Here is a 14,058-nt window from a genome sequence, read left to right as displayed (position 1 = left end):
ACCCTCTTCACCCTTTGAATCTAGTATAAAGCTGGAGGCTACTTGCTCTACCCTAGCAAGCCTCACTATATCCCCTCCCCCCTTCCTAACTAGTTTAAAGCCCTGTCATTGAGGCCTGCCAGCTCTTGAGCTAGGATTCTTGTCCCTCTTGGAGACAGGCGGCACCCATCAGCTGCTATCAGGTCAGGCGCTGAGTAAACAGCCCTGTGATTGAAAAACCCAGAGTTCATAAGGAGGCACCAGCCCCTCAGCCAACTATTCTATCATGCAGCAGTTCATCCCATGCCCACATTGTAAAGCGTGATAGATGAATGACTATTTTGAGAGGAATAAAACGCTACTGAAACTGCATATGGAAAAGCAAATTCCCATTTACATTACCAGGACATGAAAAAAGTCTTAAATAAAACTATTTTATTTCCAATCTGTGCATTTGTATTCTCTCAATAATAAAAGAATCAAGTTTACTTTCACTTTAGTTCCTATAGTACTTCAGTTGCAGACAGCAGTAAAATACTTTGTTCCAACAACTTTCTCTTTGCGAACTCAAGCCAGACTCACACTTTGCTTTTTTACTTAGAGAAGTTTCATGAAGCTTTGGTATTGATTTCTTAACTTTTAATCTTAAGTTGCATGTTAAAAGACTGTTTTTATTAATTACCAAATATTAAAAGCAACACAAATTGGGACAAGTTTTACAGAAGAATTTAAAGGATATGGTGATTTTACAGAATCATTTGATTACATGTACCAAAGGACCGGTTACAGTGACAGACCACAAGTACAAAACCCATTTACAGTTTCACTGACTTTCGGATTTCCTTTAGCATTTTCAGCATTCACAATATAAAAAGACAGTGGCCCTTCCCCTCTGAAGAGAGCAGATAACCACAATCAGTCTTCTCAAAGGCACTCAGTTTGCTTTTTGTATTTTAAGTTCGGCAGACACCAAGTTGATATTGCTTTCACCATTTGCTGGCCCAACAGTCTCTTCAAAAGTTCATGCAACGTGGTAAATTGTACTTGGTAGCCAAGCACAGAAATATTATGTACTTATCTTGGGGTATTTATTCCATGATTAAAATATTAAATGATCTTACAAAAGTCTGATTTTACCATACTATGCCTTTGGCCAATTTTGATTTTTTTTTCCCTTTAACACGCTGTGCCTTAAACTTCTTTCTCTGCCTGGAATTCATCCATATCGGGTACTGTCCATGCTGGTCTAGCAGAGTTTTTTTGTTGCGTTTATTATCTACGTTCATTTTGCAGTCATCTGAAAAAGAAAGGCATGTGTAAGGAGTGAAGTACATGAATCAGCTTCATACAATCTATTTTGCTACTAGATTGCCAAGAATTACAAAACCATCCCTACACAGCAATATTTGTATGCAGAGGCTTTAAACACTGAAAGCACTTTCCAAACCAATATAACTTCAACCCAGGAGCTTCAACAGCTGAGAGTAGCTGCAGAATTTTCCCTCAAGGCCTGTGTCTGGGCAAAGCACCTTATTCTTTAGTCTGCCATCTGTTCCAATGCTGTGTCTAAAAACATTGTGTGTGGTCTCCATCAGAAGCTGCAACTATACAGGAAGCTATGGGCTTGTCAAAATATATGCACAATTAAATACTTCTTATGATGTAATGTTTAAGATCTCTTCTAAAGAAATTAATTTCAACTGAGTGGAAGATGAAGACAGGTAAAGAGAAGAATAAACAAGAAAAGCTGAAACACAGTGACAGTACAAAGCATGAACCAGTGATGCTACAATTGCCTCAAGAAGTGAGGATGAGGTCAAGTCTTTAGAGACAGAAATAGAGGATTAGTCTCTAGGGTCATGAAGGCTGCCTGTGACATGGTTACTCCCAAGAATGGTGTCCCCAGCTAGCTGACACCATGTAGATGTCATGTCTTGGTGGGACAAGAAGGTTACAGGAGTAACACCTAGTTAAGTACAGATTCGAACAGCACTCTACTAGTAATTTCCAAACCATCCATGTACAACTAAAAGCTTTATCAGAAGTTTTCACACAGATGAAAAAACCCACTTTTTTTACGCTGTGCCTATCTGATGTTGGGAGGTAAAAGTTCATGAGGAAAACGCCAATGTGCTGCTTCAATAGCTGAAGCATGCAGGTAACTCTGCAGGGATCTGCACCACACAGATGTGCTCAGGGAGCCCTGAAGTTGGGATGGGAATAATTGTAAGCAGAGAATGGGCACAGAGGCCTACAACCTGCGAGCACAACCAAAGGCTGATCCAGCATAGTACAGGCAGCAAGAGACTGCCGGCTCCAGAAACCTCCTGACACCTCAGAGAAACACAATATGAGGTCTTCTTAAAGGTGTTTTCCAAATGTCACAGGAGGAGAAATGGCCTCCAACAACACAACACAAAAAGCCAAAGCCCCAAGAAAACCAGCTCTATATACGTAAGCTGCTTCTCTGATTCCTAATATATGATTGAGGTTAATCTGTTGCAGAAAAGCACATCCACAATAAATGTCAACTGCAACATTAGCTAAATGAAAAAATACTCCTTGACAAAAAAATACCAGTTGTTCACATAGCACAATGTTTTCGTTGTACTCAGCTATCTCAAGGATGTAGAAATCAGTAAACAGAAGAAACCTCCTGAACTCAAGTGGTTCAAGGACATAAAGAAAACCTATCAAAGGGGCTGAAGACAAAGAGCAGGTTATCAAAGCAGACTCGATGGATATAATTATCTTGAAAAATATGAGCATGCTGACAAAGTTTTAAAACCAACTACAAAACCATTTTGACCAAAAGCTAGCCAGACTTTCCAGTATTTTTTCTCCTAACAACAAAACTGGAAAAAGCCCCCAAACAAACTTCACAGTGTACTGTGAAAAATACCTGAAAGTAACACAGGAAAATGTACCTTATATACCTATATACTTTCTTAGTTTGGAAAATTATTCACCCATGTATGGAAAGTGCATATTCTGGATGGAGCTTTCATTTACTTCAGTCCTTGTAACATCTGGCCATGTGAACTCCCTTGTGTCCAAAACCAGGTAGTTCTGGAAAGTCCTCTCAAAGATGACACCATTATTTTCACAAAACCTGTGGCTGTTTTGTGAAGTGTGTATATATATATATATATATATATATACACACACACATGTTCTTTGGTATTCCTGAAGCTGCTGTTTCCCTTTACAAAGGCCGTGGGAGATTGGCCACTTGCAGAAAAGCTGCCAAGCAGACTTGGAAAGGGGTGCAGGAATGACGGATTGCCAGACTTTTGTTTCAGAAACTAGGTTTAAGACAACGATGTTTCCTCCGGCTTCAGCATAAGAAGGTTGACAACGTTCCAAACATTTTGCAAATTCAATTCTAACAATCCTATAAAGAGTAACTTCTACATCTGGTTTATAGGACAAATCAGAACCATGGATAAAATTACAAATTATACTCCAAGCTACCCTTAATCGGGCAACTATTTTTATATAGCATTGTATTTCCATTTTCGATACAGTTTACAGGCTCTGCTATTCAACCTCACCACGTTTCCCTGTCTCTCCTAATTTCTGAAACACTGACTGGGTGACTGACAGTTATTACTAGCATTATTCTATAACCCCATCGCGATGCCTCAAGAGACTTTTGCAGACCACATAAAAAGCTCACATCAGCAATATCCTAACAGCCTAAATGGCATAAAATGGAAAAAAAAAAAAAAAACCCTTTGATTTAGTTTATACTGCTGTTTTGGAAGAGAAGGTGCTTTCTGACTCCAGTTGTTTTTTAAAACACTTTGGCTCCACTCCTAGGTTACTTCCCCTACAGACTGCATCCTATTCAAGGAATGGAAAGGAAGATGGCGTTATGCATAGACACGGAATACCCTCCACTCCTGCAGCATATGTAATGCAGCATTAATTAGCATACAAGACCCAGGGGCCCCTAATATCCCTACCTTGAGACAGTACATCTGAAAAGGAAAAAAACCCTACACCACTTTATTCCTGATAAAATCTTTACAAAATTACTTCAGGTTTACGTCTAACTTTTATATGCTTATGGTCCTCCTTATACTAGGGGGGAATTATATCCTATCTCCAGTTTAACAGCAAATATAAGACTGTGATTGGACCTACTGGTAAGCATTGAATCCTCACTTGCCTCGCGTCTTTGGAAATAAGTCTCTCTACAGGATACTACATACTTTAAATAAAAGGGTCATAACCTTCTTCCACAAGCGGCCGGATGCAATACAGAAACTCACGTTGGAGAACAACCAGGTTCAATGGCTTAACAACATCTTTTGGGTTTAAAAGGTAAAGACCCGTGTCAGGCGCGGGCGCGTCGGTGTCCCTCGGGCCGGCCCGGTACCCAGGGGGGCCCTCCTCCCCGTAACTCCGCCACGGCCCTGCCAGAGCCCAACTCACCCGCCTGCTCGAGGACTTTCTCGGGGGGCAGCACGGTCGCCACCTCCTTGACCTCCTCCATGACGACATCCGCGTTGGTGCCCAAGATTTTCTTCAGCCTCTCCAACTCCCTGGGCGCGTTCTTCTTCCTCTTCTCCGCCCGCATCTTCCTCTTCCATTTGCTCCTCAAGCTCTTCGCCATCTCCTGAGGGGAAAGGGAAACGGTGAGGGCGAAGCGCGCGCCGGGCAGAGGAGCCGTTAGGGGCCTCCCAACAGCCAGGCAGCTCGCGGACCGCTGGGGCCGGGGCCGGGGCCGGGGCCGGGGCTCCCTCCCCCAACCCACTCACCCCAGTCGCGCACGAGGCCTGACGTTCTCCCTGACGCTAGGCCGCGATCCGTCTTCACGCATGCGCGGGGCAAGCTGACCCCCGCCAGGCGCCGCCCCTACCGAGCTTCCCCAGCTTCTCGCGTAACTTCCTACCGTAACTCTCCGAGCGAGCGCGCCGCCGAACCCTCCCGACACCGGCTGCCCGCGGCGGGAGGACAGCGAGCCACGACTCGCCCCGCCGCCTTCCCGCCTCGTCCTTGCGACACCGACAGCCCTGCGGCTGGGCGGAGGCAGGGATGAGAAAGCAAACGGGTGTTCCGTCCCGGGATGCGAAGCGAGGTTTTACCGTTAGCTCCCCGCCCTCGCTCCCTAACGAAACCGGAATCGCCACCCTTGCTCGCAACAACCGGCAGCCTCGGCCAGGTCCCTGTTGCCATGGGGCGTTCCCCAAGCACTGCGGCATCGGCACCGCTCTGACAGCACGCGGTGACAACACCCGGACATAAAACAGGGCAGGTGAAGTCGGAAAGCCTTTCAACATTGTTTATACCCCGCTGGCCGTCCAGGATTTCAGGGGGTTGGGAAGCAGCTGGTCGCTGCCAGCCAGCGCTTGCCTGCCCAGCGCCTGCCAGGCCCCAGTCTCAGCTGCACGAACAGACCCAACCTTTCAACGTTTTTATTGACGGACACTTAAACATACAAGTTGATACAGAATCCAGTGCTAAATGATTTTTCAGAACACTGAAAAACAGGCAAGAAATAACACTGAAAAGAAGAACATTGCCTTTACTTAACGCCCTCCTGGCTTACATAATCACCTGACAGCCCTTAACAAGAGCACAGTACCTCTGCTTGAGACAGCATTCCATTTTACCAAACAAAAACTACCTCAACGTGGTACACACACTTACAGTCCCAAAAGAAACATTTCCAGAAGCTACTGAGGAGCAGAGAGAGGCTTACTCCAGAGCCATCACAAGCTGGCAAACATTTTAATCATGAATTACGTCAAGTGCAAATTAAGAGATTTAAAAAGTGACAGAAAATATGACAGCATGTCAACTACCATAAAAACTATATTCTAAAGAAAAACTTTACCTACGTAAAAAGCCTTCCTCCCCCCTGGGAGGGATCAATATTCATGGAATGAAAAAATAATAAAGATTCAGTCTCTAGAAGACAGAGCTACATAGTTTGCAAGTCATCCGAACACTATTTAGGTACTTGACTTCATGTACGCCATAGTCAAACCACGTCGCTTTTGGCTATTTTTTATTAAATGCTTCCAGTAAACGCAGCAGGTTTAAGAACAGGTTGATGATGTCCAAGTAGAGATTGATTGCAGCCAGTATGTACTCTTCAGGGGATAATTTGTGCATCAGCAAATGTGTGTCATAAATAATAAATCCACAGAACAGAAGAGCTCCGGCAGCAGCAAACACCAGCTCTATTGTCTCACTGTAGAAAAACACCTGGAGGCAAATGAAACGAACAAATATCTGTAAATTTCATTTTCATTTTAATATTAAAAATCCCTGCATAATGATATACCCCACTTCAAACAGTCTTTTTACAGTTACATACAAACAGATATAATACCATGGTATTTCAATGTTCTTATTCCTCACAGTGCCCAGTCACACAATCTCTGAGTAAAAATACCTTTGCTTAAGAGTGAAAACCCTGGTCTCCAGAATATCAACAGCAGAAAGATTAGAAAAAACAAAAGGCAATTAACCCCCAAATCTCCTTCCCATTCTCTCAGTCAAGTCATGGATCTCAGTGACTGACAAGTGTCATCAAGCAATGCAAATACCACTTTTACATTAACAAGAAAAATTCCAATGAAAATTCTAATTGGAAATTAATGGTTAAAAGATCATCAGCGCCATCGACAACAGTAATGGATCTGGTCAGGAATTTTCTTTCATTAAGCAATACTGAACTGTCCAAACCCTTTTTGTTATACTAAAAGTTGTAAAAGATTAATGTTAAAGAATATTTTTTAACCTTGAACACAAGGTATCTTACCCTCAATAAACCTGAGATGATCAAGATCCACATACAAGTGAAGAGGCTGAAAAAAAAATTTCAACTGTGAGCAACAATGTATTTTCTTCTAATGTTTACTTCCTTTCCTATAAAACTCCTTCATATTTGGTAAGTAAATGTCTGTAATTCTTAGATGCCAACTGTTCATTGGCATCAGCAGTAAAACTTGTATCAAGCTGTCAAAAGTTATGTCCTAAATTTATTTTTTAATATCTGAAGCAATTTCCATCTAAATGGAAAAACCCATATAAATGAGTGTTTTAGAGTAATCCTATGGACTTAAGAATCATAACCACAGAGATCTTACAAAAAACCCACAACTACATGAAATAAATAATTTAAGGTAAGTAACACCCTCACCATTCCCTTGAAACAAGTTCTATGAACCTGTATTTATTTTCATATCTGCAAAGCATGCCTTAAAAAAGGAGAAACTAACTTAAACAAATGAACAACCAAAAATCATCAATATGACAACATACCCTGCTCCAAATTTGCTGAAGTCTCTCTTTGACTGCAAGGTATATGCAGTCAGTCCCAGAAATACAGCAGTAGTAAGAATAAAGGCTTGCAAGACGACAGACACATCATAGAAACTCACTATAAACAAAGGAGTAAAGTGTTATTTAAAGAACACTGCACTATAGATTTGCTAAATTATTTGCTGAGAAAACACAAAGTTACAATTTTGAGACCAGACAAAAAAAAAATCTTAACTGTGAACAAAAAGTACATTGTGCTGAACACTTCAAAGTCATGATCACAGGACTCTTAGACCCTTCCACTAGGTAAGTTTGGCAGAGTATCACTGTAGCTTCTGAAATGAAGATAACTGATCTTCCATTCTCACGACAAGAAGAAAATAAGTATTTTTAAGCCTAGATGTCTGAGATCTTAAGGAAAAGGCTATCTGAAAAGCTACCTGGATTCTTCAGGATAATGAAACAAGAAAAAAAAAGTCACAAGACAATCAGTCCCCTGTAAAGGCTCCTGTAAGTTTTGATTAGGGGTAGGAAATTAAAGATTTCAAAAATTAGTAGAACTTCTCTTTTTGTCCTTCCTCAATCTTTCCTTTCCCAAATAGATTATTTATTTTTCTCTCAGGAGACCATAAACCATAATGAACAGGTTTCAACTAATGTTGGAAGCTGTAGTGCAAGGTGTTGCCATGACTTGTCTGTACACCAGCACATCTCAACCCTGACAACAAAGTACAGCACTCCAAATTCAAAGTAATTCCCTTGGAGAAAACAGGTGGCAGCTCTGCTGAAAGCTGCCTTATAGCAAAGAATGTCACTAGCTGTGCTGAAATAATGGATGGCACAACTCATTTATCACTTCAGGCTTATATAGTTTCAGTTCTGAATCAGCATCCAGTTTTCTCCCTTGATTCACTGGGTTTTTTTGCTAAACTCTTAGCACTGTCACTGAAATTTTCAAACATGGGATTTATTATCACTTCAGTCATGTCTAGGAATCTCAGACTGCAATTAGTACAACATATTGGATTCCTTCTCCAATTTCTTTCAGAAACCAGACAATAGGATGACTACCATTTACCTGTAATGGCAACCGTCAGTGCTTCCAGTAGGGTCTACAAAAAGTAAGAACAAAAAGTTAAAAGGATTAATAAAAACCTCACAAAACACTTAGATAAAAGGACTTCACATGCAGCGAGTCCCATTCTGCTACGTAATTCCAGCATATAATACATTTGCTCTTTTGTTTCATCTTTGCATATGAAAAACATGTTTGGATTTAACATGAAATCATACTGTCTTACTGTGCTGGAGGTTGTTGTGTTACAGAAAAACAATACAATATAAACTGAAAATGAATGAGAGAGACCCTATAAAATAAGCCATGTAGGTTTTCCACTCAAAGCACACGGCATCTGTATCACATTTCTTACAAAACATTCAAGGGGCGATAAAATTTCTCAGAGCTGCTACTGGAAATGAATTTTCAGCTTTTTGCATACTTTTCACTATTTGAAATACTTTCAATACAACACTCTTACAATCTCATTAGGCAGCTAAGTGTCTGCATCAATTTTTACTTTTCCCCACTCATCCTTGTTTTGAAACAGCTAACATGAAATCAAACCTATTATTGGTGTCTGGGCTGAAAGCTAGTACAGCCACTGACTTCTTCCAAAAGGTAATTTCAAATTAAGCTTCATTACAGTAACAGAGGAGAAAATTATCTATGGTGTGAGCCAAGAAGTCAGAAATAAAAGAACATTTAACCCTTATTTTAAGACAAATTATCACACACATACTTGAGTCTTCCTATTCCTATGCAATATAATATTTAAACTATCCTATCACAAACACTCACACATCTGGCTGAACTATTACATCACTCCTTGTTCCAGCTGCACTTGTTGAAAGTTTTTTAAAATTTTTTACTCTCCTGCAAGAGTTCTGAAGTCAGGGAGCAAATAATTGAGTCACAATTTAAACAGTCTATTTACTTACATAGCAAAACTCTCTTCTCCCTGTATCACAAACACAGTTTAGGCAACTCCTAAAAGCACCAGACTCCAGTGGTGCTACTGTGGCTTCTTTTCAGAACACCATTTTGCTTACCAACAGCATCAGCTAGCCTGTATCTACCAATTTTGATGTCAGGCAGAAGATTAAAATTTGACTCTGACCAACCTGCCTCAGTTGGAAGCATGCTCAGAATTCAGCATAAAAAAGGAACACTCAAGTAATAAAATAAACACACATGGCTGGTTGTGTTTGGGGCTCTGCTGGACGCTGCCTATTAAACAAGTTAACAGAAATGCCTCCTTCTTTCCTACTGAGCAGTTTCACAGAGAAATCATTGACATCAACAGAACAATAAAACCAGATACACTTATACACACATAAACAAACAATAATAAAAAAACCCAGCTTGCTCCACCTGACTCTAAATTCCAACACTTTTTCTAAAAAGATGCTGGAAGAAACTTGAAGTAGAGGTTGCCTAGGAACCACCTGAGGATAGAATCACCAAAAAAAGCCCCAACACTCAGAACTTTCTAAGTATATAAACCATCTATCAAGGAATACAAGAAAATCAAACTAGCCACCACTAGTTTTCTTCAAAGAGTTCATCACAATGAAAGATACTAAAACTGAATTTATTTAATACTTACAAATCCAAAAAGCAGGTATAAATTCAGAGGATGCTGGTGTCTGTAGAAGGTCAGTGCCACGATTATAGCCAAAGATCCAAGCCCAGATATCAAAAGCAAGGCAGGCCTATAAAATTTCATTCAAAAATGTCATAAAAATTAAAATAGTCTAGAAGACTACGAAACAATTTATATAAAAACAAGTTTTTAAGCGATCATCTACATAGACACTGCTACAAATGTAAAACAAGTTTTACAGAACTGCTCTAAAACATACCACCACAGATAATCAGTTGAAAATAGTACAGTCACAAGTAAAGACAATTTTTTCATACTGGAGCTAAAGATGGTCCCGAAATCCATCACCTGGACATGAATATGCATGAAGAGGGAAATCTATCTGAACAAAACTAACAGTATATGTAATATTTTGCCTATTAAGAATACCACATTCAGAAAACACTTTCTTTATAAGCACTTAAAAGCAACATATGAGCAGTAAGTCTCACTGAAAGAGTTGTCAGGGCCTGGAACAGGCTGCACAGGGAGGTGCTTGAGTCACTATCCCTGGATGTGTTTTAAAAAAGGGCAGGTCAGGTACTTAGGGATATGGTTTAACACAGGATGGGAATGGTTGGACTTGATGATCTTATAGGTCTTTTCCAACCTTGTAATTCTGTGATTCTGTAAGTGCAACAAAGAAAATCAGTACTGACCAGTAAGTATCTATTGTGGTTCAGCCTCAACCAGTGGCCAAGCACCACACATTGCTCGCTGGATCCCACAGACAAAGCAGACAGAGCCTCCAAGGGTTGGGATAGGGACAGTTTACTGACAAAATCACCGCAAAAGGGGCATAACAGCCCATGGCAAATTACACCCGGTGATAACAGAGAGTACCTTCTCCACCCAAGGATAGCAGAGTACCACAACAGGCCTGCCCCAGCTGTACTCAGACTGCCCTGGAGGCACCCAGCCGTGCCCCTCCCTGACCAGCCCTTTTTATGAGGGAGTGATGTCAGGCAGTGTAGGAAACAACCCAAGATAACTCAGCTCAACTGTGCTGGCTGCTTGGGGGGTTAACTCTGGCCTGGCCAGAACCAGGACAGTATCATGGTAATTAAATCATTCAAGCAGCCTTCCTAGCAAAAACTGGGCCAAAATCAAATACAAAATCTTGACTGCTCTAAGTGAGCAGAACATTTTTAGATTATCAGATTTAAGTAGAAGACTGTAGTTTTACAACCTCTGCTGCATGCACTATTGCTCATACAGAAACTTTCACAGTGTTTCATGTTCCTTTTTTATTTGTGATTTGAAGTGAAAGTAAAAGCAAAGTCTGCAAGCATACCTGGGGGAAAACTGAAACCAAACTCAGTGCTCTCCTCCTTTCCCTGGTTGTTTTTTCCCCTCCTTGTTAGTTTTTGAGACTTGGGGGTTTTTCTTCTGAAAAACTGAGAGGCCAAAAGAAGCAATCCCCCAGGAATTTTAGCAGACTAGCTTTCAAGGGAAAAAAATAACAAAAGAGGATGGGGAAAGGAAGGAGATGACTAAGACGTAAATCAGCTTTTTGGAACAGGTACCTACAAACTGCAGTACTCCAGATTCTAAAAGGAGATACTTAGAATTTAGAACAAGAAACGTCAATCATTAAGATGTGTTGCCAGTGTATGCTGTACATCACTTATTTTATATATCCTTTCATTATTATTATCATCATCTTCCTTTTCTGTCCCACTGAACTGTCTTGACTCAACCCACAAGTTTTAGCTTTTTCTTTTCGATTCTCTCCCCCATCCCAGTGAGGTGGGAAGGGGAGTGAACAAATGGCTGTGTGGTTGTTTCATCTGCCAGACAGGTCAAACAAATCATGACAAAATCAGAGAAGTATTTTCCTAATTAGGTTACAAAATTTCTATCACAGAACCAAAACTCAGTGCATCAAAATTATTAGGAATACTGAAGTGTTCCAGAGCAACAAGCTACATAAACTATATTTAACACACGATAAACACCTCCATTTCATTTCGGTATTTACCTTTCATGAACAAATGCCTGCACTCCAGTAGAGTACAGAAAAATTGCAGATGTGACTGTGGACAAGAGAACTTGGATGGAAAGAATGCTGTAGACTTTCCGTAGAAAAGCTAGAATAAAAGAAATAAAAATGAAATCACTTTTGAGTAACACAAAGTTCAACAGTAAATCAGATACAAGTTTTCTATTTGGTAAGGAACCATTAGGAATTCTTATTTAATGAAAAAGCACAGAGCAAAGTGGTAAGAAGTGATTTTCCCTTAAGAACTGACACAGTATTCCAGAAAAATTACATGTATTCCTGGATATCATTATTTAAACAATAACTACGATGACAAAAGAAATTTTAAAAAAATAAATGGCAAGCAATCTATTTCAGACTGGTTTGAAAACTGCATACAACTAATGTCGCTAAGAAATAGCCAACAGTATACCTTCAACATCATGCTACCGGCATCTAACAGACCTAAATGGACAAAGGTTGACATGGAAGTTCTGTGGAAGGCAGAAACAGCCATGAAAGTTTAAAAAGGAAAAGCTTTTACAATAATATCTATTTGATTGACCTCCTGTCACCCTAAATTTCATCATCCTGAATGGGTATTAACAGATACAGACTGCTACAGAAAAAAAAATAAATCCCAGAATTAAGATAACAGCCTTCATAATTCTAGAATTATGAAGAGTGGGGAGTGGCTCAGGACATGCAGATGTACAGATATTCTCTGTTCTGAATGGAGGGAGACCAAATCATTAGGCAAAATGGAAGAATAAACTTAAGAGAGGGAACCAATTCAGTTGTTAACAGCACATCCTAAACAAGTTTAAGAGCACATGCTATGAGAAGAGAACTTACCTGCTTGCAGCTGGTGAAATTAAACATGCTTGTAAGCCATGAATGACTGGGGCCTACTGTGTTGTAACAAACTGAACAAACCTAAAGGCCTGCTAGCCAGCATTGCCTTCCCCCTGCATTAATAAATGCATCAGCAGTTTTGCAAACGGCAATGCTCCTTTCATATTTCCTGTGGTGTCCTTTATTTTCACAGGTAAATAGGACGAGGTCTCCTGTTGATCAGAAATATCTAATAGAAATTTCACAGTGCACAGCTGCTTTCGTTCCAACATGTACCCAATACATTGTAACTATTTCTGCAAGGATTACTGATTTAACGCCTCCTACAAGAGCATTCAATGCATTTGAGACATGCCTTTTAACAGCAAATCAACAGCTTACAGGCACTAGTATGACCTTATAGCACACAAACGCTTCAGCATAAGAGAACATGTTAACACTGCACAGAAGACACTGAAATCCCTCCTGGTTAAACTACTGGGCAGCAATTTTAAGTGTTATAAATCTTGGGTATCGTGTTTGGGTTTCAAAACGCACCCCTCTGGCAAAAACCCAGCCTGAATCTATACGGATTTAATCCCTCTGCTGAAAAGGCCTCCTGCCCCCACACGCTGCAGTGATGAATCCCAGCCTTCCGCCAGCCGCTGCTCTCTCACCCCGGACTCGGCAACGCCGAACCTCCCCGCTCACAGCCTTTACCCTGAAGCTTAAAATGCTGCGCGGACCCTGAACTCATCTGGCGGCCGCCGCCCATGGGATTAAGAGAGAGAAACTTGTCGGGAGCACCGGCGGAACAGCACGCCCCGCACCGCCCAGCAAGGCCAGCCAGGCGCGGCCGCTCCGCAGGGGCTGGGGAAGAGGCTTAGGGGACAGGGTAGTCGCTTTTCGCATCCCCCCGCCCCGGTCCCTACCCATGCGGATGTGGACACTGGCCGAGGCCACGTTGCTGCCATAGTTGAAATCATCTTCGATGGAGCTCCGGGGGTAGAACTGCTCCGCCGCCATCGCCGCAGCCACCGCTTCCCCCGCAGCAGCGACAACCGCTGCGCTTCCGGGAGACAATCGCACCCCGCACCGCCGAGCAGGACCCGCCGTCAAGCAGCCGAGCTCATCGATGGCGGCTGCCCGAGTTCCCAGGGGGCGCTGTGGAGGCGGCCGCGCCCCACTGGCGGGCGGGCTCTGCGCGGGGCCTGGCTGTACCCGGCCGTAGCAGCCCGACACTTCCCGCCGGGCCTCCCCCGCTGTCGCTGCACATAGGCA

General features: G+C 41.7%; 2 protein-coding genes across 2 annotated transcripts; both read right to left on the bottom strand.

Annotated features, from left to right (window-relative positions):
• Nucleotides 1–629: 629 nt before the first annotated feature.
• On the bottom strand, nt 630–4,798 carry LLPH (LLP homolog, long-term synaptic facilitation factor). The gene is made up of 3 exons (XM_084273857.1): nt 4,746–4,798; nt 4,420–4,603; nt 630–1,276 (listed from the first exon to the last, which is right to left on the bottom strand). The coding sequence occupies exons 2-3, from the start codon at nt 4,598–4,600 to the stop codon at nt 1,113–1,115; spliced, it is 345 nt and encodes a 114-aa protein (XP_084129983.1). The 5' UTR covers nt 4,601–4,603; nt 4,746–4,798; the 3' UTR covers nt 630–1,112.
• A 605-nt stretch (nt 4,799–5,403) lies between these two features.
• Nucleotides 5,404–13,816, bottom strand: TMBIM4 (transmembrane BAX inhibitor motif containing 4). Its single transcript, XM_084265832.1, has 7 exons — nt 13,710–13,816; nt 11,944–12,052; nt 9,927–10,032; nt 8,339–8,372; nt 7,261–7,378; nt 6,758–6,803; nt 5,404–6,198 (listed from the first exon to the last, which is right to left on the bottom strand). Exons 1-7 carry the CDS (start codon nt 13,801–13,803, stop codon nt 5,992–5,994), a joined length of 714 nt encoding a protein of 237 aa, XP_084121958.1. The 5' UTR covers nt 13,804–13,816; the 3' UTR covers nt 5,404–5,991.
• Nucleotides 13,817–14,058: the final 242 nt, after the last annotated feature.

Source organism: Gallinula chloropus, assembly GCF_964237585.1.
Source record: "Gallinula chloropus genome assembly, chromosome: 1".
Taxonomy (NCBI): Eukaryota; Metazoa; Chordata; class Aves; order Gruiformes; family Rallidae; genus Gallinula; species Gallinula chloropus.
The sequence above is the reverse complement of the archived record's forward strand: the minus strand, read 5'-3'. Positions and strand labels throughout refer to the sequence as shown.